This window comes from Phallusia mammillata, chromosome 3 (assembly GCF_965637545.1).
Source record: "Phallusia mammillata chromosome 3, kaPhaMamm4.hap1.1, whole genome shotgun sequence".
NCBI classification, from domain to species: domain Eukaryota; kingdom Metazoa; phylum Chordata; class Ascidiacea; order Phlebobranchia; family Ascidiidae; genus Phallusia; species Phallusia mammillata.
In genome coordinates, this window is record NC_137254.1 from 11,478,429 (window position 1) to 11,504,969 (window position 26,541).

At 38.5% G+C, this 26,541-nt stretch overlaps 1 protein-coding gene, 1 long non-coding RNA gene and 1 pseudogene across 2 annotated transcripts; 2 read left to right on the top strand and 1 right to left on the bottom strand.

Annotated features, from left to right (window-relative positions):
• The first annotated feature begins 932 nt into the window (after nucleotides 1-932).
• LOC145219486 (uncharacterized) lies at nucleotides 933-10,470 on the top strand (annotated as a pseudogene).
• Nucleotides 10,471-10,514: 44 nt separating this feature from the next.
• LOC145217515 (uncharacterized) lies at nucleotides 10,515-11,022 on the top strand. Its single transcript, XR_013857410.1, has 2 exons — nucleotides 10,515-10,734; nucleotides 10,834-11,022. It is a non-coding gene; the product is annotated as an uncharacterized LOC145217515 (long non-coding RNA).
• A 10,532-nt stretch (nucleotides 11,023-21,554) lies between these two features.
• LOC145219487 (intelectin-1-like) lies at nucleotides 21,555-23,381 on the bottom strand. Its single transcript, XM_080086852.1, has 3 exons — nucleotides 23,306-23,381; nucleotides 21,857-21,993; nucleotides 21,555-21,785 (listed from the first exon to the last, which is right to left on the bottom strand). Exons 1-3 carry the CDS (start codon nucleotides 23,379-23,381, stop codon nucleotides 21,555-21,557), a joined length of 444 nt encoding a protein of 147 aa, XP_079942978.1.
• Between the last annotated feature and the right edge of the window lie 3,160 nt (nucleotides 23,382-26,541).

The window sequence follows — 26,541 nt, forward strand, 5'->3', positions numbered from 1 at the left end:
AAGTGGAAGAGGCAGCGGTCAAAGACGAGCCTTTGCCGGTCTACAAACCCTGGCCTAATGTTGAGGATGTTGTTAAGGGAGGCAAAACAATTTGTCCTGTGGATCCTGCACCATCTCAATAAATTGCAAAACATTCCTTTCTACTGTTTGTTATTTGCTTTCCTTCCACTGTGTTATCCTCATGTTTGTCAATCGTTTTCCTTCGACTGTATATTCCTCATGTTTGTCATTCGTTTTCCGTCCACTGTATATTCCTCATGTATGATTTGACACAAAAAATACGCAGACGGACAACAGGGCATTTGACATACCTGAAGTAGGAAGTAGGGTAGTTTTTCGTGCAGTTCGTATAAGTACAAATTCAATGTTAGAAATGTTTTTTTGTCTGATGTTCACCACCTACCAGTTTGCAACTATTGTGATTTAAAACAACTGGTGCAAATAGTTGCAACGAATAAGTTAGCACGGTTTGGTTTAGCTGTCTTGTTTTCCATTAGATGTTCTACGTAACAGTGTAAACTTTTTTTTTAAACTCCCTTTAAAAAGACAATTAATCATGATATCTTCTGAGAAAATATTTAAATATTTTTGACATGAGATTATTTAAAGAATCCTGGACAGCTGATTAAGGATTTGTTTCTCAATAGAGCAGTATGCGCGAGAAATCGTTGTATGCAGAACATCGAGTATAAAGCGACATTTCGAAACAAACCACAAGAAATCCTTCAGGGGCAGTGCAGATAAGGGCGAAGCTTTGAGAAAGGCAGTGTGTGTTCGTATGGAAGGCAGAGCAGGATATTTAAGAAAGTAACAAGTGGCAGAAATAAAGCAACTGAAAGTAAACCTTGGCGGGAATCCGCGACGGGTCGCTCCCACGTGTGATGGACAGCCGAGGCTTGCTAATACCTCTGCCACACACCTAGGCATTCGGGATGCGGGTGGCAGCTGCAAGACTCTTGCCATTCGTTGGCTATAAAACCGAAGAAAAGATGCACACTGGATCACATGTGGGAGGAGGTAAGACACCAAGCTTGTTTTGTATTTTTTTTCTATTTTTATTTTGGCTTTCTCACTTACGATTTGTCTTTTTTCAGCTTTACCCGAATGTGTAACCTACGCCGTCACAAGACGAACGTCTGCAAGATCCGCAAACAGGCTAACAAAACGTAAGTACTTTAAAACACCTTGACAATTAGTTAGTTGAAATGTAAATAGTTGCATGTGCTTGGTTGCTAAAGCCTATAAAATGTATTTTGTGTTATTGTAGAAAAGTTTGCAGAACGAAAGTGAAACGCGGCAGTATTGACGGCCCAAAAGCCCAGATTAAGTTGATGCACAGATTGAGCTGCACAAAGTGAATAACAGTCTGTACTGTTTATGTCAAAATTACTATTGTGACGTTTTTTCGCATTGTTTGTACACAATATGCGCACAAAAAGTATGTCGCAAAATCTGTTTAAAGTTTAAAAATGAACATTTTTGGCACAGGAGTTTTAATTACGTCACGGCCGCCAGTATACATAAATATAAATAAACATGCTCACGGCCGCATGTGGCCGTACGGCTGCAGGTTGTACACTTTGAGGAACGGTTTAATTACAATTGTTTCTTATTTCTAACATATAAACTTTTATGTATAAATTAATTTTCTGAAATGTCTGTTTAAATAATACCTCGCTTCGTAAAGTAAGAAAAAAATATATAATTAGATAAAAATCTGACAAAATGCAACAATTGTTGTTGAGTGTTCGTGGGGCGCATTGGAAGGTTTCGGGCCGCGAGTTTGACACCCCTGGTCTATAATAACATACGGATGTTACACAGGTGGTGATACTGCTAGCAATGGTAAAGCTGCATCGAGCAGTAGCAGCAGTGATCACGTTCAGCAGCAAGATAAAGAATTAACATGGGTTGCAGAACTTAAATTGCCGTAAAAAATGTGATTGCTGAAGGCAAACCGCTTACGAAGGCAGTGAGAAATAAGATTGTCCAAGTGTTATTTGGTACCTTAAGTGCCAATGAAATGCAGGTGTTTGTTGTAGCAATTGCAAAATATTTCAAAATCTATGGTTTTGGCCGTTCTAGATACCCATCACCCCTGAAGAAAAGATACACACTGGATCACAGTTAAGTCACTGTTGTTACAAGAAAATCGAAATTCTTAAACAACATTGTGGCTATGTTCGTGTGCTCTGTATGTGAGGGCAAATTCAGCAACGCAAACCAATTCAAGTCGCATCAGAAAGTTTGCGCAAATCTCATGGTTTGTGAATGTGGGAAGAGGTAAGACACCAAGCTTGTTTTGGATTTTTTTCTATTTTTGCTTTCTCACTTACGATTTGTCTTTTTTCAGCTTTACCCGAATGTGTAACCTACGCCGTCATAAGACGAACGTCTGCAAGATCCGCAAACAGGCTAACCAAACATAGGTACTTTAAAACGCCTTGACAATTAGTTAGTTGAAATGTAAATAGTTGCAGGCATAGGCGCCGAGTTTTACAAAAATGTAAGGTGGCGACGTAAATTATGACGTCACCAATGCGTGCAACCACACGAGCTCCAACTAGAAAATAGAATGCAACGTTCGTCAAAAATTTTTGAAATACTTTGCTTTAACGTTATCATTGGTTTAGCAAAGTTTAAGAAAGCTTTTTCCTTTAGCTTTTTCGCCAGTACGCTTGTTTAAAGCAAAAATGTTCCCAGATTTTACGATGTTTTGTGCGATACCGCTACAAACAAATCAAAATATCCACGGTGGCCGCCACCGTACTTTAGAAACTCAAGATGGCGCCGCCATCCCGCTATCGCCGATTTTTGCCTTCTCGAGGTAACAAAGAGTGTCAAAAAATATTTCGTGTCGAGTGTTAAAAATATTTAAATGTAAATTATCTGTTTCAATTTTTAACTTAGTCTAACTCAGGGTTGTTACAATTATGGTTATGTTTGTGTGCTCTGTAAGGGCAAATTAACGACGCAAAGCATTTTAGTATAAATATTATTGTAAATTTGAGCAGGTGGCGATGTCGCCAGAGGGTGATGACGGACTTAAAGATTTCGCTGCCCTGTTTAGAGAATATAAACCGACATTTGGCTATATATGCGATGTGTGTGGAAACATGTGGTGGAGACCAACAAAATTGTTTGTTTTCTTCAGGGTGACACATGTGATGCACCCACCATGGCCACCAACCGTCGCTATCAAGCCAGCTTAGGGTGTAGGTACATTGCGTTTCCCCTCCGATAGTATATAGTTCTGATATTACTACAACATGGTATTTTCGTTTCTAGTCTCCGTCAGATCGGTCGGGGACGACGAATCACCGCTGGAGTCCGCCGCGGACTGGCTGTCACCGACCGCGACACTGTGGAATGACATCCGTTCCCATCATCGCATTAGTAGCGTAAAAGGGTACACTTCAATTACCGACTGCCAATAAACGGCCAGGAGCAGTTAGAATCTAGAGGTCTTGCGGAATCTTGACAACACGTTTTTTTTAATCATAAACATAATCATAAACATTAAATCATAATCAGTACATGTACTGATGATGACAACAGAGATTGTTGAAACGTCTACACGATGTATTCTATATACACCACTACCTTGGCAGTAATGTTTATGATTAAACTACTTTTCAAGTCCGTGCATAATGTTCCTACGTTTTTTTCATGTGGCAAAACAACAATTTTAATGTTTTCGGCTTGCCGGTGCTTGTGCGGCAAGGCCTTGAGGCACTAATGCGTCTGACGTTTTAGAACGCGACAGCTTTAGCGCGAGAACAGCTCCTGGACGGTGTACCAGTTGGTTAATGTAACGTTTTACGTGTACTTTCTCAATGGGACTTTGATTGGGCAAGCTGCCGAACTACTATCATCAAGTAAATGTGTTTTTATTTAACGAGTAAAGAGCGTGCTTTGAATTGTAAAGTTTTTTTCTCAGCGTAATCTTTCAGTTGACGGGTTCTGCCGGGAGACCAACGCCGTTTACCAGTTCCACGGTTTGGGCAAATGTCCTGTTCAACTTCGCGTTAAGCATCCTAGGAAGGCCTCTAAAAAAAGCTAACACAGCCTTTCACTCGCTTATGAATTGGTGGAAATGTGGTTAGCTCAACGTAGGTGCAAAAAGGCGGTTTGGGACTTCAGTTTATGCGTGATCATGCGGTCAACAATGGATGCCTGATCAGGGGCATGAAAGGCTAAAGATTCTACTCACCAACCCTCTTTCACAATGATATCTAAAGCATGGCCTGGTTGTCACCCTTATCTACCGTGTGATATGCTATGAACCAAATGCCTGTTTTGCCTCTTTCGCTCACAACATCTCTGCTGCCTGTCAATAATCGTTACTCAATGAAGTTGGTAGGCAACTCGAGTTACGAAAAGGTAGTCTAACAAGCTCAAGCACAGCCACATTTTCTATTGCAATGAGGAAAAGGTAATAAAATTAGAGGAAATTGACGAAAATTTTTTGATGTCCAATCCCGAAAGCGTAGCTTTATTCACGATCGGCCCATTTAGGTTGGGTATTTTGTCAATCAAAACGCAAAACTTTGTATGCTCGAGTTTTATTATGATTGTCTTGACCGCTAGACCAATCCCATTTTCAGTTAGTTCAGATGGATACCGATTCGGTGTTCATGGCTCTTTCGGCTTCTTCGCTTGATGAGGTCATTCGCCCTAAACTGCGTCATAATTTCTATGCTAATTTTCACCACTGGTTTCCAGCCGAGTCTTGCGACCACCATCGCAAAAGTATTCGCAAAACCTCGTATCTCTTCAGAAATACCTTGATGTTCTTAAAACCAAGGTAAACGTTCGTGGTGTAAACACCTGTTTTCCGACGTCTGACCAGCGAGTGTACACATATGATCAAATCCGGGATGGGATCACCTATACAAAAACGACGCAAACAAAATTTGTGTAAAAACGCGCCCCAGACTTTGCATTTGCGACGATGGTGTTCTTCTGATTCAATCTGTTTTGGCTAAGTTTTTTAAGGAAAGTTTGGAAACCTGTCTCGTTGTTTTCACATTGTAACAGGAAAGGCAGCCACATAATGAAAAATATGAAAACCTTGGCGACTTTAGTCAAAAAACGTCATCGACAGAAAGTCATGTGTATATAATGTGCCTACTTAATTGTGCAGAATCCATTGAGAAAATAGAACAAATGTGTATCATATGACAATTTTGTTTACAACGAGGGACGCGCATCACGAAGAGGGCAGGTGGAAGATTTTGACTAGCTTTTCGGAAGAGAATCCAGTTTCGGGCGCAAGCGACGACGTCCCGTTTGGCGAAACTTTGTCTGTAACGTCTAACGTATTGTTTGATAACTTACAAAAAGTAACCACATAGGCCACGTGTAGTCAGACGGTAAGGTTCCAACCAATGATTTTTTTGTTCAAAAATTTTGAAAAAATTCGGCTGTTCTCATCAAGTCAACCATTTACTACAATGCCATCAACAAAAAGCTACACAGCGTAGTGGGGATTATGTCGCAATGCAACGAACACCAAGATATTTGCAGTGCATGAACTAGTACTTCATCTGTGCCTCTACAGCACATTGTCAACGACTTTTGGATTTACTTGTGCATGGCTGAGAAATCATGGAATGAGCTGGATTGTCACCCCATGTGGCCTCTGGATTTTTGCTTCATTAGCCTGACCAAATGCTAGGAACAGGAAAGAAGTCACCTGATTGGTTTGATATCTAAATTCGTTGGGTGTACGAATGTACCAGTTAGAGAACGAAAATTTACCGAGTCCAACTTGTTATCTCGTCCTCTTTATGTGTGCTCCTTATCGTTTGACGCAGTTCTGCGCTTGTAGCAGGTTACTGTTAGCATATTTCCAAAATGTTTCCGAATTCGAACCACAGGGCTTTTTCAGCCAATCGCAGTGGAAATCTGCGGATTGCCGTTACGTCACACGTCTAGGTTGCTAAGCGGTTACTTTGACTTCAGTATTGTCGACGTTGCTGATTCAAAAAATCGTTTTTACAAGTCAACATGGTGAAGACTGATGCATTTTGGATGTTTGAATTGAAGGTAATGTTTATTAGGTTATGTATAGCAGTAAATTATACACACATAATTTTTATTGAGTGTAAAATCACTTTTGTGCAATATATGCTTCATTAATGTTAGATTATACACTCATAAATATTTTCTATTATTAATGGTATGTGTTTGTTTAGGATAGCAACATGTCACATCCCCTTCAATCAATCAATGTTATATGATGAGCACTGCATGCAGGCAAGTTTGCAATTAAACACATTATCAACGCAATTAAACACATCACTATGCATGCCGTACCTTGGGATCAACAAACTGTTCCTAACCTACAGAGATGAATGGTTTATAATTGTACACAGTGCAGTTCTAACATAAGTGTACACTAGGCAAGCCATTTGCATAGTTGTTTCAAACAACTCTCAGTATTTTCAGTTATGAATGTTGTTCTGTGCCACCAATGTATATGCTGGAATTTTGTCGTAAGTTTGTAATAAAACAGAAGTGATCTTGAATAGCAAAATGAAGTTTACAAATTTATTGTTTTTCTTGTGACATTGAAATGATAATAGTCCCAAAAAATGTTGTACAGAGAATAGCTTCCTACCTAAAAACCGCTATGCAGCAGTGTCAGAAATTTATTTTCCTTATCTCACCTTATGTGAGCAGCTTTTTCTCAGTTGTTTATCTTTTTTTGTTTACACCATTTTTTTTATTTTTTTTACAATAAATTCGGCAAACCGAATATTCGGTACATCTCTAGTTCAGACTGCAAAGGCTTGGTTAATTACCTGCTGTATGTTAAACTCAATTTCCTGCAGTGACACAAAATGATTCTTGTAGTAGTGGTGTTATTATTTGCATATATGCTAAATGTCTTTCTGCAGGCACAAACATTGTGCGGACTGCTTCAAAATTTTCCCATGGACTAGAAATGTTTATCCTTACAACTGCCTTCAAGGCAAACTAAACAGTGTAAAATATGTGGGACTGCCAACCACTCCGATACCACTAGCCAGGCGAAAAGCACTGGTTTGTGTCAGATCTAAACAATGTTTTCACACCAGATGTCTTGGCACAATTTAACTATCTGCTACAATATCCAGTTGTGCCAAAATTGGTACAAATATGTTTCATTTAATTTGTTGCCTTGAAAGAAGTGGCACAAATGGTTTACCATTTCTGCCATTAAATATACTAAAGTTTTGTACAACATACATAACCTAAATCAATAATACCACGAAACAAATTGTTGTCTTTTTATTCAACTCAACGCTTAAAATAACAACACATGGTCATCACTAATAAGTGTAATTTATATCTCGTATATTTGCATGCAAAAATGCTAATATGTAGACGTGTTTTGGAATTCGATTACGCAGCGGTGAAACGATTGTCCCAGATTGGACCACTTTCACACAGTAAAAAACACTGGGAGCCAAATAGTCGTTTTAAAATAAAATGCAAAACGTTTTTTAGTCTTATAACATTCGACTTTTCTGTTTTTGCAGATTTTTATTCCCTTGTTAACGCGTTTGTTGCATAACAATTAACAAACAGCTATTGTTACGCGCGCACACAGACTGCAAACAAAAACAGTATTGTCTCATATTGCACCTGCGCGCCGCCAGTTTGCCTCTTTCAGACTTCACGTTTGATGGTATAGAGACGGAGTTGCAGGTAACTACAACAAGCGAGCACAGTCATGCTACTGCACTTCAATTTTTGTGTTCGGCATAATCGTCACATAATTTTTATTCAAATGTACAACATTTGGTAAATTCAAAAACTGAGCCGCATCAGAGGGATCAAAGAGCCGCATGCGGCTCCGGAGCCGCGGGTTGGCGACCCCTGGGCTAAACAATCGTTCAGAAGACGCACTGGTTGGCACACAAAACAGTAAAGTCATGGCCAAACGAAAAAAAGGCGGACACTTTTTTTGATATTTTACCCAAAATTGGTTTTGGAAAACATGCAACTTATGCACAACTCGAAGGTGACGACCTCAACCTAAAAAAACACAAGACTGTTGTCATTGTCTTCAAAAGACGAGGATGTTGAGATTTGTTTGTCAGCTTCATTTTCATTAGTATCTATACTGTTCATGCCTTTTGATTCAAGAAGTTGGGAGATTGACTGCCGCTCATCGCTTTCTGCCCAAGCAAACCTTATCCGAGCATCAAGAGTTGCAAGGCGAACTTGTTATAGTGTGACAAAGACCGAAAATATGCCTCTTTTGCTGGTGCTGATTGAGAATCTGATTTTCGTAAACGTTTTACGATTTGCTCCTTAAGGTCGGATACAAGTCCTCCTACACCTGGAACCGTATGTGACAGACATTGTTTTTGAAAAATACCAATTTTCGTTGCATACCCTTTAAGGGTGGTACAACAATTCATAGGGAGGCTTCCTTGCTACTTATTTCGTTTGTAGCGTCATCAATTTTAGGCACTTTTACCAGCAGTTTAACGGTTTTTCCATTGAAGGAAAGGGTCTCACATATTACACGCAACGACAAGCAGTTGATGACATCCTTTTGCTCAAGTAAGCGAGCAAGCATTGTAGTAGTAGAGTTCGTAAATAAACGATGAACGATGGGTTGGTAAGTCTCGTTCATGATGCTCTGCTTTTAACTTCTGGGCGTCACGGAAAGATCGTTGGAAGTACAATCGATTTTGCTTTAGATATAATATCTCCTACTGTGCGCTGCGCAAGATTTGAAAACAAATTGAACCATCAGGTTTAGCGTGTGTGCGAAGCACCTAATATTTAAATACTTTCCATCGTCTATGGCAGTGGTTCCCAACCTTTCGTGGACGGACCATGGCCCCCTTAAAGTAACTTTTTGGCCTCGTGGCCCCCTTAAAATGTAGATGACAATCTCGCGTTGGAATGCGGTATTATAATTTTGGCCTTAAACAGGTCTAATAGACTAGAGTGAATGAGCGTGATAAACCTCACAAGTGAAAATGTCTTTTAGTGGGTGTTTCTTGTGAATCTACGCCCGTGGACCGCCAAGGGCCCTGGTTGGGAACCACTGGTCTATGGCCTTAGTGATATTTACCCCCATTCTCCCCTTTGTCTGGCAATGGGATTCAATATGGCGTGAGCGGTATGCTCGCCAGGAAATTCAGTACAAACTAGAACAGGAACAAACAACTTCAGAATTTCCCCCCAACGGTTGGCATATTTCCCAAGTGTAATCTATTTCTTTCAACCAATCACAGGTCTCCTCTTAACCGCCGCTTTACCAATCCAAACCAATCAGAGAACACCGTGCGTGACAACCAGGCGACTAACTGATTTTTAATTTTTCGCAAGAGTAGAAGTTCCAAATACTGATGTTGGGGGCTGCTCATAAGCGCATATTTATGTGTGTGTTTTTGTGTTACTGTAGAAACTGCTTGTAGGCGCAAAGTTACGTAGTTTTTTTTTACTGAGTTGAGTATAAAATAAAACTGTATAAGTTGTTGTGTAGGCCAAATTATTAAACTTAACAGCTTTTTAAACGTAAAAACTTTACTAAAAAGTTCAAATAAAAATAGAAACACTACGGAACATTGAAGAACTTGGTGCACTGATTGTAACAAAAGGAACTGAGGAAATGGTTTTTAGATTAAAAATACATTCAACAGAAGAATGGGATAAGTGGCTTGAGTCTTTTTGTAAAATTTCTAATACTAGCTGGAATGTGTTTCGAACATTTCCTAGGCCTAAAAGATATGTTTTTAGGAAAACTTTCAAGTGCCACCTCAACCAGTACCGCCAACACGAAACCAGTGCAAACCAATTTAACACTTTGTGCCCTGTTGACATCCATATGTTAAGATCAAACTTAACACCAAGTCAACTAAACAATCAGATAAGTTGGTTTCCACTCATCCGTGTATAGTAAGTGTGACCGGTAACCACAATCAATCATTTGCTTCAAGTTACCGGAAACCTCGGTCAGCTAAAGATCAGTGAATCTACAAAACAGGTTTTCTTTTTTTATTTTCAGCAGGGATTGTCTCCGTTTTAGGCAATGCAAACGCATGAGACCAAGTTGCTTGTTACAGATGGAATAAGTGCAGTTGCTAACAACTGTCTTAATTCAAAATCACGTTCGATCTACTATCTCTGGGATGAGTGGCGTAAGTCAACTTCGGGGCATTTAGTGGTTTAAATTTGTTTTGTGCCATACAGAAGTATGCTAAAGAATCTGAAGCTAAGATCTGCCTAGAGCAATTTGAAGGGTCTTATGTTTGTGTCATTGTGAGCCCGATCATGGAAAGAATCCATAAAATGATGATACAATCTTCTGAGATTGTATTTGTGGATTCTACATCCAACCTTGATCAGACTAATGCCTTACTAACAGTCCTATTGTGTGGTAGTCCCATTGGGGCATTACCATTAGGAGCTACAATATCCAGTGGGTAGGACCAGCGGTGTTTCACAAAAGGTACATAACTTTTCTAAAAACATGGAAATTTCCGGAATATATCTAACTTATAATCACATCATTTTAGGCCTTCAACTGCTCAAAACCATGCTGGGGGAGTTTGGATTTCACTACACATGCTCACCAAAAGTCTTTATGACCGAAGATTTAAGACCAACTCTTATGAAGGCATCTCAAAAGATCTTGTACAGTCAAACAGAGGAAGATTGTTCAAATGCCCATTCTGACCTTACCAATTTGTGTGAGAGTCGACAATGCCATTTGTTTTTGAGGTATTTAGAAGTTGCAGTTTGCATAATATTAAGCAATAATAAGCCAGAATATTGTGTGTAATGTATGTTGTATGTACAAAAAAATGATTTGCTTTACAGATACGTTGATCACTGGATGGCTTAAAAGGAGAAATGGTGTTTAGTATATCGCAATGGTTTATTGACTCGTGGGCAAAACACAAACAACTGCTGCGAGTCAACCATCCGCATAATTAAGGACATTGTTTTCAACAGGTAAATAAAAACAGCATGATTAATGTTTGTTGTTAAAGTTTTGACTCATTCGTGTTGCCAGTTGCTGCATTTCGTAACTGAAGTGTACAGCACATATTTTGTCAACCGCATTCTGAATGTAATTCTTAATCGAAAGAAAAAGATCACTTTAGAATCACCACCATTGGACGTGGATAAGATCAATCAATCAATCAATTGTTTATTTGTTTCAGCGCCCAAGCATAATCATAGGTCAGGTGACATATAGGTAAACGTGTGAAATAAGGGTTGAAACAAAAAGGGTGCAGCTGGAACCACAATTGGCTATTTTTTAAAAGCTGACCCTATCTATTTGATGGTGAATTTTTAGTACAAATTGTAAACACAAGAAAAAATATAAAGTAAGCACTGCGTGACAACCGTTTTAAATGCATCGAGTAAATAATAAACATGAACACATGTGAAAATACGACAATAACAGTAGTTCAGTTTGCATTTCTTCAGGCAGTAATCGCACACCTGTCTGGAGGGATAATTAGGAAGCGGTAATTGGGTCGCGTAAGTAATCAAGACCATAACACCCCGTGGAATGTAAATAATGCACCACGTGGTGTGGTGCATGCCAATTGAACAGCTAATCTTGGGAATTTATAGAATGACAGTCATGACCAGAGGCGGGCAACTTCTCCAGTCGGCGGGCCTGATATGGGAAAATGAAGTACTTGGCGGGCCGGATTCCTGAATCGATACATTAATCGCGTATTTATCCAGTGATTTGAAACGGATTTTTGACCACATAAACCAGGGGTGGGGAACCTTTTTGTTTATAAAGGCTACCAAACGATTTATCGACACTCGTGTAGGCCGCATAGACTATTTTCCAGGCCAAGGGCAGTGATGTTCAAACTTTTTGACTTACAGAATGGTCGTTCTGCTATTTCCTCGTAGTTTGTAGGACTTGCGGTCCAAGCTAATTAAAATTCCTCACTACATTTTCATCTTCACTACAACAATCAGGATTTATTTAAACTAGAAATTGCTGAACCTTGAGTTTTTGGTAGTCCTAACTATGGAAATCGCTTTATGTACCACTATGGAACCACATGGGTATTGTTTGAAAACCGCTGCCCTGGAACTAATCAAAAAATAATCTGCAATAAAGTCAAAAATACGTTTCTGTCTATTTTTTTCAGCGCCTGGTGCAGTCGGTTATATCAACATCTTAAAAATGTATTTTGCCATCGAAAGCCGCACTTAGTGCCCTAAAAGGCCTCATGTGGCCTTTAGGCCGCAGGTTCCCCACCCCTGAACTAGACTATACGTGTGGAAACAAAGAAAACCGTTAAAGTAGGACACACACAAGGTTGGTAGTTATGTCGTAAGAATGGACGTATGGTGCAATGGTAACAATGGCGGGAAATTTTTTTGCTATTGGGAAGCGTTACAACTGTAATTTGACGTAGTAAACAAGTAATGGGGGATTGCGGCAGACAGTGGCCGCGGGCCACATTATCATGTAAGACCGGAAACTGTCCGCGGGCCGCTCAAAATCCCGTCGCGGGCCGTATGTTGCCCACCCCTGGTCATGACTCATGATCAGTCCAACAGATACCCCAAAACTTTTTACTGTCCGCAGTGAAAAGGATGACAATGTATCCTATGCGGTTGATGTGGCATGTGCGTCCTGTTGGTGTCAGCGGAGATATGTGCAATCTCTAGAAAAGCGTAATTCTCCATGGTCATCTCCATTCTGACCAGCTGTATCAGGGATCAGCATCTCAAAAACATATGTACGCAAGCGTTGCTTCGGGTCAGGAGCATGCACCATCTGTGGAATTCTTTGGTGAATTGGCATCCACATCCATACAAAATCATGGTAGCTGTTCAATTGCCATGGAAATTGATCCACCGAGCGCTTCGTCCAGTAATACTGCTGGGCCCTCACATCAAACAGTGACTGCATGTCCAGACTACACTACTGGGAGCATTTCTTTATTTGAAGAGGCGAGATAATTTGTAGTATTTCGCCGAGTCGATTAACACCATTGCGAGCAACCTGTTGTCGGAAGAAAATAACAAAAACAATTTCCCCCAGCGGCTATCAGGACTGTCTTATTTTATACTCAGTTTCGTTTCATGTAACGTTTCAAAAACAAAAGGAAGTTAACGTTGTACCTGTTAGTGTTCTATAACATCACGCAGTTTTGCCCTACAAAAAACGTGTAGACCGTTATATAGCAGAATTTCTGTTTGGGGTCCAGTTTTCCTGATATCTTGGAAAGTTGATTGCTCGCTGGTGTTTGATTAACTTGAACGAATTTCACTAATTTAAAACTTGAACAGATAAAAATCAATTCAAGTATGTCCCCATGGGAGTTTAGCAAGAGCACTTAAATTATTGTGTTTATTATACAGAAGCAAACTCGACAAAGAAGGTTTATTGTTAAACAGGAATTATGTGTGTTAGATGACACAACATAAATTCAATAAAGTATAAAATCTTTTCAAGATTCGAATCAATGAGCGTACGGTTCATTGTAGTTTTCATCCACTAAGCAATGAGATGAAGTTTAATTACAAAATAAGTGTTCATTTCAACAGGTTTATACGCTATCGGCAGTTTCAGGCTTCAGAAAAGTAAGTGACCGGTTGATGACTTTCATACCTAATATGTTGTATTTAGAAAAAAAAAATATGCATACAAATATGTTGTATTTAGAAAAAAATGCCAAGAAAAACAAAGTAAGTGAATGTGTTGTAACTAAACTATTCAGTGCATTATTATTTACCAAAATAAATTTTTAAGCATGGCTGTTTATAAAACAGATGACAGGCAGAATGTTGTGAAATATCTGAATGTTTTTTAGAATTAAGAGCCCCAATGAAAAAGAATTTAAGTATGTGGCGTTGTTATTGTGTAAGGTGGTTGCTGTTGGTAAAATGTCAGTTGCTTATGCCTATAACACAGTCAATGACACAACCATTTTTGTAGATTACAAACTAGGAAATCGTCAACAGGTAGGTGCGATGGCCGCGGGTACAGTGCCATCAACTTCCTTGTTTGTTTTTTCATTTTGATTGTGTGTTTACAATATTCACGTAAAAGAAAGCTGCTGCAATCAGCCAAAAAATACACCTAACGAAAAGTTCAGAACATCAAAAGTAGAGCAATCAAAAAAACTAAATATAACTTTTCGAGTCTGTGTTTAGAAAATCAACCCACCCAAAAGGAGTCTACTGCAAACAACAAAAATGTATATTCAAATAGCTAAATCATCTCAAAGAATAAAAACTAAGTATAATTCTGATTATGTGTTCAAGAAATCGACCTAAAAAAGTCTGTTGCAAACAGCAAAAAGGTGTAACCAGAAAATGAAAAAAATCAGAAGACCAAAAATGAGACGAACATCACAAAACATCAAAGCTCATACTGACACAAGTTATAGAAAATTGGTAAAACTGAAAGCTTTAGAGAGCATAAAAGCCGAGTATCACCAAGATCCAGGTAACATACCTAAGAAAGCGCACTTATACATCAAAGGAAATTAGAAGAATTTAAAGATTTAAACAATTGTATTATATCTTTCGTGACCATCGCAAACTACTCCTAATGATCCTTGTGGCATATGTAACCGATTAATTTTTCACAAACAAGTTGAAATATACTACTGTCACAATTACAACTTGTTGCATATGCGACCGATTATATTTTCACAAGCAATTTAAAATATACCACTGTCACAATTACACCGATTCTTTAAAATCGTTTGCTGTAGATTTTGTTGTTGATGGTCAACAATGGATTTGCTTCACATGCAGCAGACACCAAGTCAAAGGAGATGTGTCACCCGAAGCATGGAAAAAGGATTTAGAACCAGAAGTTGTGCCACCTCAACTTAGAGATCTAACCACTTTGAAACGTTATTTCTCCGTTTGTGCCATTTACGTACCAACCACCGGCACCCCAAAAAACAATCTTCGATTGATTCCCCTTTTCAAGAAAAAGATAAGTTTTGAAGAAAAGGTTGCAAGACTGGCAGCAACGTTTGGCTTAGCATTTCTGCAAATCAAAAACAGCAAGTTTATTCCAAAGGCGTTTACTCACGAAGGTTTTCGATTTTCGAAGGGAAAAGACAAGGCCAGGAAGTTTGGGCAAACATTCAACGCTGAAGCAAAAATTGCAGTTTGAAATGAGACGGTTTCCTTTAACGCTGGGTGAGTGCACATGCACTAGAAACAGACCTTTACTGAATGTTAATGTTTATGTATGGGACAAAATTTTTTGGGTCTGAGTGTCTGGGTATGGTACGAGTCAAGGGAAGTTTGTCTGCAGCAAAGAGTTGCCAACTTGTTCAAACATCTAAATGACTTCGGCTTGGATTTTTAAAGCAAGTATTTGGCTGTGTAACCGACGGTGTCGCGACAATGGTGAAATTTGGAAGGCTGGCTCGGACGAGCACCAGCAGTGTTTGTTCATGCCCTTCATCTGGCTGTGTGTGATGTGATATACACAAATCCTCGGTTAGAAGCTGATGACACATCAAAATATTGAACGATTATCCAAATTTTGCGAAAGAGTCCAATGATGAGTTTTCTGACGACGGACTGGGAAAGCTGTGACCTGTTGTCAGCAAACCTTTGCCCATTTCGCGCCAGGAACTATCAGCTGTGATAGAAAAGGTGAGAAAACTGACACAAATGAAAATCCCCGCTGAAAAACGACAAGCTGCAGTCTTACATAAATGAAGAAGCTAAGGGCAAAGAACTGCAATTAAAATTAGACAGCAAAACAAGGTGGAACAGTTCTTGCAAATGCTTCGTGCCTATTTAGAGGTGAAAAACGAAGTCGCTAAGGCGCAAATTCATTTCAACATCAGTATTTCTATTGGTGCGGATGAAATTACCCAACTACAAGAACTTGTCAAGGTGCTAAATCCGCTGGAAGCGGCATTAAAGACAATATCTTCGCGAAACGCCCCACGTTTGACGGCAGATGCTACATTTCGGTTTATTTTTTATCAATTGGAAAGAGAAGCCACGCCGATTTGTACACAAATGCTAAATGCAGTCAAAAACAGGATTTCTCAACGCCGTAATGCTGAAATGAGAGAACAAGAAACAGGTTTTTTTGCGATTCCTGCAAAAACTGCTTCGTTTTTGGCAGTAAAAGTCAAGGTGGAAGGAAGATACTTTTTCAAAACCCAGGTTCTTGGCAATATCTTGCTTGAAGAATGAACTTTAAATGCTTTCCTAAAGCCACCTGCACTGAAACTATCTTTCTCGACCTGAATGTCAACTTCTGTTTCAGTACCACAAAGCAAATTGGAAATATGAAATTCTGAAAGTTTTATTCTGGTGGTTGTAGCTTTCATTGCACATCCCAGTTTCATCATGTCTAAAACTGAAAGACTTTTTGTAATTACATCTTCTCTCAGCACACATTGTTCACTTTCCACATTGAATTTAGGTTCAAATGTACTATTTGTTTTTCTTCTCTTAATGCTTGGCGATTGGATGCTTTTACTGGAGAAGCCAATGTTAATACTTCACTGCAAGATGACTGACTTTGTTTGCAAATAGCTCCCATATGAAGTACTCTGAAATTAGGATGCTGATTTAATAACACAGGATGGACCTTGTTCTTCAGCCAGAACATCACAAGTCAAACCTTGGTCTTCAAATGAGAAGTGATTGTTACACGACTCTTTATTATTTTTAATGGTGATCTCTTCAAACAAGTTTGGAACAAATTGACGAGCTCCAATCTTTAAAAAAATTGATTTTTTTTTCTGGATCCTTTGAACGCTTAAGTTTCATTTCATTTTTTAATTTGCCCCATGCATCAGCCATTTTGTAAAATTTGTTTTCGGTAAGACAGACGGTAAATACAAATAGGCTACAGAAAAAATGGCCAAACGAAATGAATTCCCGCGTAATGTACACCCAACCATAACACCTACTATTACTGAGTTTCAAAAAAACTTTACACATAAATATTAAAACGTGGCAAATGCATGTTAAATAGTACCAATATATTTGTCTAATTAGTGCCAGGGTTCTAAAAAACATGTCTTTTATACAAGTTTGCCATTTTAGTAGTCAACCATACCTGCGGAAAATGGCTTTCTGCTATAATCTGATTGGCAATCGAAACTGCTTCTTCCAGTCCAGGCATTTCAAACATTTGGAAATATGTTTGCACAATACATCACACAACCTAATTTGGTAACAGAATGGCATCTCTTTAGTACTTGTGGACTTAATGAAAAACCAACAATGTTTTACCATATTAAGCAATTGTGCACTGATGCATCACCAACTCCAAATAACTCTTCAACAGTCCTGTATTCTAGCTGAAGCTAGTTTGAAAATTCAAATTGCAACTCGCTTATCAATAGATATAAGCTTTCTTTCCACATAGTTTTCTGAACACAAAACAAGTTAGTTTTATTTCAAAGCGTCTCGCTTATAATGGGAAGTTAAGGAAAACCTGGCTTCATGTCGATCCACAACTTTTAAGCAAGTTCCCTGAAATCATTGTGCTGCAAATGAAAGTGGTCACCCATTTGGCATCATTAAAACCAGGAACAATAGTGTTCCACCAATGATTAGATCTAAAGAATATAGGAAACAATTCAAATTATTTGTCCAAGCACAACAACAACATTCTATTGCAGGGGTGGCCAACCGGTCGAAGCCTAAGAGCCATATTTTTTATTGCGTTAACACAAAGAGCCACATTATACACATAAGCACATATGTTTAATGCCTTGTCCCTTCCTCACACACAGACCTGTGCATAGCCAGATTTATTCCAAATGTCGCACACCAACATAATAATGACACAATTGGACTTGTACAGACCACGGCCAGTCATTTTCAACAGTGTCTCTCACACAAAACTCTCATTTCAACGAATCTCACAAACAAAATCAAATATATTGAAATATCCTTTTTGTCTCATTCTATTAATAATGTGCGGTGAGATTCATGTCTGGTGAATTGCTAAAAACATTTTTTTTCAGTCATTTTGAAGGCTAACTTGACAAAAATTGTTTACTCCAAAAATTTTTCCTGGTGAATACCTTTGCGGTATTTTCATCTAATGCGCATGCGCCCCAAACGTAGTCGCCGAGTTTAACAAAAATGCAAAGTGGCGAAACTAAATTCATTGCGACGTCACTAATGCATTTACCACCATTGCGACGTCACTAATGCATTTTGCTCAATTCAAACCCAAGACAAACTTCCCATAAAATACTACGTTCGTCGTAACCCGAAAACCAACGGATTGGAGCACTATTATTTTACTTGGAACACTTTGTTGTAAATATTGCTGTTGCTTTGTCTCAATCGCATTGTATGCAACAATAAGCAACCATTCATTGTTCAACAATTGAATATATGAGATCACAATCAAGACATTTGCCACAAAAGGTTGCAGTTTTTAAGGCAAGGTTTGTGGCCATACCGAAAGTGAGTTTGTTTAAAAGCAAAATTGTTGAAGCTTTACTATAAATTCAACGATTTTTCAACGAACCAGAATATACACAGTAGGCCCCAAATTTCGACAACGATGTAAGAGCCGCATATAACCAGGCGAAGAGCCGTATGCGGGTCGCGAGCCGCGGGTTGGCCACTCCTGTTCTATTGCTACCAAACTGTGTGTCGCAAAGTGGTCGGGTCAGATATCCCAACTGTTGCTATTTTGTGTTGTACGCTGCTGGCACACCAAGAACTTTCGAGATGTTTTCTGTATTCTCTTCCAAATAGAATGACCTCGTTTAAAAACGCACACCACAGCACCCAAACCACAGGTTACTCTAGTTCAAACACATGGCGTGATGATAGAACCTATCAGATACATTGTTACGTCATAAGATGTCTAGGTTGCAATGTACTGAACAAGTTAATTTGTGGCACTGTGCTATGTAAGTATCTTACTGGTTTTGTAGGATCAATTAAAAAGATGTACTAAATTATTACAACAACAAAAATTGCATACAGTTTATAAAAACAAACCTTGGCAACATCCATGGACGGCCTATTCTTCAATTTAATTGTAGGTGTTCTACAAAACATCCAAATAAGTCTTAATCTCTGCCTACTGCGACAATTGCTAAATGGCTGCAGTAGCAATAGCATTTCCGCTTCAGTACGGTTAATGATTGATTCATAAGACAAATTAACAGCAACACGCCGCATGTAAATATGCCGTTACCGCGTTCGTCACGCAAACAAGCTGACGATTGGTCAACTATACGGGTTAGAACCCACTTGCGAACATGACCATGTAAAACGGTTTAATGTACGATGCTAGGAAAGATATTTTTGCATTTCATTTTGCTCTAACATCGATTGGTCGGAAAAACTCAGGTTAATTCAACCTGTGGTTTTTACAGGTTAGAACTATGCCGCCCCAGTTTCTTGCCCAGGGAAACACAAGTGGCCGACGCAGGTTTTTCGTGCTGAATTACATGCAGAGTTTCTAGGTAGAGTAACTATTTTAGTTCTATTCAAACTAATCTTTTATCTGTCACTCATCCATTCTTTCACTTTAGCTGAATTACAAAAAAGTTACTTCCATTCCTTAACTATTATAGTTCAGTATCGACACAGTTCTATGAACAACACAACTTTAAATAAAGATTTAAATTGTTTGCATGTGGTTTTCAGAATATGTATACCTATAAGCAGGGGCGTATCCAGAAAAACATTTTATTTTGGGAATTTCCCTAATGACGTCATTAGATCTGTGGAAAATTTCCCACACAAATACGCTAGACCGCACGAGACTAAATACGTAATTCACACGTCAAACTACCACTCAATTGTCCCGTTGTCTATTTCGTTTTCTTGTTAAAAACGAGCACTTTAACCCGAAGGCACAAGACCGAAACCTAATCCAACTTTCGACTGTGGTGGTTTCTCTATCCGTCCAATTGACAGAAATAACAAATAATTTTCGCGACAGCTTTGTAGCTTCCTGATTTCGCCGCTGCCATCTAGCTTACTCAGCAAAACTGCAGCTGCAAGATAAGCGATAAGCGTCAGGTAATCGAAATCGTTGCTTAAAACACGGGGAACAGATTCTCAAGGACTGAACGCCTTTCTAAAGCGATAATGCTACTGTTAAGTTGCACAATGTCAAGAATGCACTAAAGGTAACTGTAGAAGGCATAAATTCAATGAACATCGATCTAATGTTCGTGACAAACTATTACGTTTAAACGTTTTTATCCAATTTTTACTCATTTTACATTTTTAAAATGCAAAACAGGTTGATACGTTACATTTAGTGCAGTTAACAACCAGCGTCCCAGCCGGAACGTAACTTTCCGATTGTTAGCGCATAAAACTCCTTATTCAACCCTTGTTACGTCACAATTGGCGTTAGATAACAAGCGAATACAAGAGGATAAAACCTCGCGGCTTTGAGATAACGACTCCCTGTTATCATGTAGCGGTAAACCAAACGATTTGGGCCTATTTAATTTACGCACAACTTTTAAGCATATTCAGCCTATGTGGCGTAGGCAAGCACTCGTTGTCTAGAAGTCTTTAGTTGCATGCCGTTTAGAGAAAACGCGAGTTCTTTATATATGGCACAACTACGGAAATAGTACATAACGTGCAAACAATAATACAACAGTATTAAAAGCAAACGAGTTCGCTCTAAGTATTGAAAAGGTTAGACATGATTAAGCAACAGACGATCGTTTGTTCCGTGTGTTTTTCTTTCAAAGTTTAGATGACGCTAATTAAGCTGTGTATTGGGCTGCTTCGGTGATAAACTTGCCATTTAGGTGATTTTTGCTTTGTTTATTATGTCAGTGTTACCAACTTAATGTAATGTTTCCCTAAACTGTAAATTGCGATGTGCGCCTCATGCGCAACTGGTAGTAAATTTTACACATTCAAGTATTTTTTTGTGACGTAGGCGGTTTAACAGGGCTAGGAACAAACCAGCTCCAACATAGGGTAATCCGGTAAGTCTGGTTCAAAATTGCTGTTTGGTCGCGGGGAGATTTTTGATAACCACCCAAGTGACGGAATTCTGAATTTACCGATTTGGAACCTGATTTGTGTGTAAATAAGGAGTTCTTTTGAAAAGTATTGAGCGATTTGGTGAGTTACAGCAGTCCGGGCACTGTCGCTAATCCTTTGTGGTAGCGGCACAAATCAACGATGCATACCGCATCATACTTTGTTTCGTGTTTTCGTTTATTGTTCCGAAAAAACGAAAGATATTGTGAAACAGAAGTCTTTTTGTGTTGAAGTTGACAATAATACCACGTTTCTCACTTAACTTTAGGGTCATGTTTGTAATTAATGAATGAAAGGTAAACACCGAAATGGGTGGACAAAAATGCGAGAAATAATATTAAATGAAAGACAAAATAGCCGCAACACATATCTCCAAAGTTTAGAGTTAGTCTAAACTAATGGACCAAGAGTACGCATTGACGTGTAGTAACTATGCACTTTTGTAAAAAAAACGATATAAGTAGGGGGCTGTAACGAGAGAGTGTCTTCTGAGATGAGAAAATGTTGTGAAAGATTCGACTGAAAAAATATTACAGAAGAAAATGGAAAATGGATTCTTATTACTTGTAGAAAATAAAAAACGAACTTTCAATTAGCTGTTTGCTTATACTCCATTCTGTATGAGTGCCATATCCATTGTAGGACCATGCTGCGAAATCACCACAGTACTTGTCAGCAATGTTGTATCCTGTTGATCCAAGACAGTTGTGTTCGTTGTTCCACGAGGTTTGACGAACTTTAATCCCAGGACACAAAGCATAGGCGTCTCCTTCTCCATTTAATACACGAAACTGGGCAAGACAACAAAAAGTTAACGACAAAACGCATGCGTTTGTAATATTTTATAACCCTAACTTTCTACCTGAATGTATCCAGATACTAGATGGGATAAAACATTCGGTCCAAACTGATTAACCAAAGAGGTGTCGTTGCCTTTGTCAAAAACAACAGGTTCTGCTGGACCATTATCCCCAGGCCACGTATATTGACGTGACACAACTGGATAAATGTGAAAAATATGAAGACTAATTTTGCAGCTTTTATGCTCTGCCAGTAAAATTAATACGGTCTGAATGCTCTACGATTGAGAAATTTTTTAAACCTATGTTGGCTCACATTTTTCATCCAAACGGTTAAACAACAAATCGCAGCCCACGTTTGTAAAGTGAATTTTACTACTTTATGGCTTTACAAACGTGTACAACTGATGATGCGACGGCCCGAAGTTTGACACCGACATCACGGTTGACATTTGTTTTCTAACACAAATAAGGAATAAGACATTTTACAGCAGACAATTTTGTGAAATTGAATTTGCGTTTTTGTGACAACCAAGGCATTTTAATTGACTTTATTTGAAAAAGAAACTGTGTGCGTGCGATGTTTGCCAAAACAAATTATAGAATTGATGTTGGAATTTTTTGCAATTAGTGTGCACAGTGCAAAAGAACGCAATTGGCTGGTTTGCATTTTGGTTAACATTTGCATGTTACCAAAGGGGTCTTTTTAAGTTACGTTATCCAAGTTAAAATTATCACAATCCCCCCTTTTTTATCACGCTGCCAAGTTTATGTTTAGGTTTTGCCTTCTCTTACCAAACGGCTAATTTGTTACGTGATTGCAGTCGTCTTAGGGTTCCCGTTATACCGGAAGCAATTCAGTTACTCGTTGGCAATAAGAGCCTTTGTTGTTTTCTTGTTGGTCTAGTAATAAATTAGCAAAGGCTTTTAAATTATTACTAGACCAACAAGTAACACATTTATTGTAACAAATGTATTAATGAAATTTCTGTCCTATCTTTGACTTCAAGAGTGTTCAATAAGTTCATATAATTCAAGTTCCAACTGCCACGTATTTGTTTACCCAGAGATTGTTTTTTTTTGTACCTTTTTCAGGTTAAAAAAAGTGAATCCGATTTAACTTTGCCGTCAGCCGTTTCAACCGAGAAAATCACACCATCATGGCATTTCGCTCACTGGTGTGAATACCCCGTCGCCTGCCGTCGAACGCAAAAACGCGTCGCAATCCGCCAACCGCGTCTGGTGTGAATCTTACTTTCTGTCAGTTTTTCAATATCATTTTTGTTAGTGAATTAAATTCTAGGGTTCTTCTATCCAGTGCTGCACTGTCAATAGATGAAAAGACTTTTCATCTCAGTTGGTTTCTGCACATTGGTGGCGATAAACAGCCTGCATTCGGGATTTATTTGTTTGCTGCCGTGTTGGTTATTATACATGCTTAAGTAACTACTGAAGATTCCTTTGTCGCGTAATTGTTTTCTTGTGACATCGTTGGGTATAGAGCAGTTTGCCTAGTAGTGTTTTCCCTGTTCCGGCGTGTCCCCAGCATATGATGTGGGGACACATTCCCATGGCGTCGCTATCCATTTTTGGCCATAAATCCACTTCTCCCGAGGACACTTTTGTAACCAACGCCGTTGGACCTGCGAATTATAATTGGAAACCTAAACGTTCGAATTCCACAATCACTTCTGTTTGAACAGTTGGGAGCTGAACATCCCCACCCATTACGCAATTTGTGCAGAAAAATACTTATTTGCAAAACCTCAAAATAAGACTGTTGTATAACATACAAAAGGAAGTTGTTCCGTCAAACACGCATAGTTTTACAAAATTAACAATGTACTCGGCAACTTACCAAAGCATAATTTTTTTTGAAGAAATTTAAAACCATCGAATTGATTTTAAATAACAAGAAAAGACTGAACAATTTGCGGATTGTGATGGGTGATGCATTGTTCTATCTACAAAAGACTAACAAAGTTAGGGTTAGTGTATTTTCATCAATTAATAAATAAATTAGTGTTGTTGTTTTGTTTTTTTACTGTAAACTGACTGGCCGAACATCAACCAAAATATTGCAGATACTGTACATGCATTTTTAGGGCCACTTATTAAACTACCTTTTTTGTATTGCTTGTCTGCAGAACTATGAATTTACATAGGAATAGTTCTGTTTGGATTCTAAAGATACTTTGTATGCGCTTACTACATGTATTTTAAAATAGTTACAAACGACTGAATATGTTACAGGAGAAAGGATGGATTTGTATTTGTTTGGAGCATTCTATCAAGTATGTCCATCAATCGATAAAAAGGTTCTTCTAATACAGTGGTTCTCAAACTTTTTTGACCGCGACCCAAATCTGAGTTTTATGAACATCTCACGACCCAAGCCTCAAACATCAAACAATGTAGTTTTTCTGGTACACATGTAATAGAAAAGACACAGACAACCAGTTGCAGTACACAGTAATATGAAACAATGATTTATTACAAACAAATGATTTATTTGTGTAATGTGATTGATAAAACTGAAATTTTTCCTTCATAATATCTTCAATGCACGGCTCTATTTTTCATTCGGGAGACCACTTGATATTTTATATTCAGTGAAAGGTCTGTGATTTGACTTTCAAATGTGCTGTTTGATAACGAGACTGCAATTTCGGAGTCTGGCCATGTCAAAATGGTTGCAGGCTTACTGTGCTCGATTCGTTCGACAACACTGCATAACACAGCACACATTGTGGCTTTGCAGCACCATGATCATTGATAGAAGTGAATCCGAAATCTAAAAACTTTTCCTTGTACGAATACGTACTCATCCTTAACGCTAATTGTTACATCTCCACGTTCAGTTATGCATGATAAACTTGTCCTGTTTCCCGTGCTATGACGTTACAATCGCCATGTGCATAACAGTAAAGTTGGAGGGCATTGTCTGTATGTTGCTATGATTGGTTTATTTTCCTGTACAACGTGGTCGAGTGAGGTGACTTTACTACTAAATTCTTTTTTGTTTACTAAACGCACTAATATTTCGTTTAGGCAGAATTGAATTACCAAAGCGCGACCCATAATTTGAGAACCACTGTTCTAAGAGCTACACACACAATTTGAAAGCATTGCAACACGCCTCAAGTTGTGGTGTTGTTGTGTTGTCCATGCCTTCACACACCAGTCACGAAAAAACTTTTTTTTGACTCATTTCCCTACACAATTACCAAAACGGCAATTGTTTATGCATAATTTTATCTGTAACATAATGAACTATATAAAATGTGTTTGTATGTAGTTGTGCGAATATACTTTCAAATAAATTAACGTTTAGTAATAAAGTCTTTTGTTTTACATTCGGCTTAAACAAATATGTTACTGTTGGGCCGCGATTATTTACCAAAAAAATTGGCTAAGACATGCTGCATTTGCATTACTGACAGAAGTGTCCGGAACCGTGCAGTTTTCGTTGAAAATGGTTGTCTTCTTCCCTTTTGATACGGTACAGTAACGGTGGCCGTAGCCCATTTTTTCCCTTCCCATTGACTAGTGTCTTGCCAAGGAAATGATGTCTCTTTCGATTGAACTTAAGTGTGTGAACGTACCCAGCTCGCTACTAGTCCATTAAGTCCAGAGGCAGAAAGTGATTCTGACTGTACGCGACTACTTCGATAGCTCGATAACAAACAGATGAATAGTAGATAAATGTTCACATTGGTTTAAATCTTTATCTGATGGGCATCCATTATGGAGTTGCTATGTATGTGGCCCAAAATCTTTCAAGCCTAAACATACCGGACTATAACAACCTGGAAGAGTTTTCAGATGATGAAAACAAGAGCAACCTATGTTGCCACCATTTATCTGATGTTGAATAACCCAAGTTTCAAGATGGTGAAGCCAAACAGCACTGTCACTTTACAAACAAACAGAGGCGATTCTATTATAAGCAACCCACCCAAAAACTTTGGCAGTTGTCAGGTCCTTGCAAAACACAACAGAAAAGTGGTGGTCCTGGTTTAAAAAGATAAAAGACTGGTGTAAATGTTAAGCACGAAGATGTTCCGATTGAAAGAAGAACAAAACGAGGTCACAGAGAAAAAGAAACCATTTCGAAACCAGTTTGCTTCGTTGAATACAACTAGTGTATGTCAGACGTTGACCATATAGATCAAATGATTTCTTATTACCCCTGTTCCAGAAAAATACTGAAATGGACAAAAAAAGTTATGTTCTATTTGATGGAAATTTCTGTCCACAATGCCCTGATTTTGTTGAAGAAAAATTGTCATCTCGCATGACATTACGCGACTTCCAATTGAAATTAGTTTTACAATGTAACACAAAAAAAATCCAATTGAAATTAGTTTTACAAATTAAAATGTAACACAAATTAAGTTTCAAACGGTTTGACTTTTCATTGCTTGCCTATCAACATTTACTTTTTTGTTGTTCAAATGCCTTTGCGACCCGCAACAAAATGGCAAACGACCACCATGGGAGTGGGAGTCGCGACCCATAGGTTTAAAACCAATGTCGTAGAGGAATTATAGGCCACTACACAAGCTATTCCAGTAGCATTACAAGATCCATGTTTCTATCTAATTCAGGGGTTCCCAACCTTTTTACGATCTCGTACCACCTGTACGTTCTGCACTGCTGTCAAGTCAGTTTCAAAGCAAATATTTTCTTTTTTAAAGCAAGGCGGTCCACACAGTACGTTTCCAAAATAGAATGACTGGCGTCA

Bases quoted from the DNA above. Each gene is read 5' to 3' on its own strand.
- LOC145219487 (XM_080086852.1), bottom strand. From the start codon at position 23,381: ATGGATAGCGACGCCATGGGAATGTGTCCCCACATCATATGCTGGGGA. The intron at 21,994-23,305 runs GCAAACTGCTCT...ACATTTATCCAG, and splicing joins AACAGGGAAAACACTACTAG to TTGTGTCACGTCAATATACG. The intron at 21,786-21,856 runs GTAGAAAGTTAG...TGTCTTGCCCAG, and splicing joins TAGTATCTGGATACATTCAG to TTTCGTGTATTAAATGGAGA.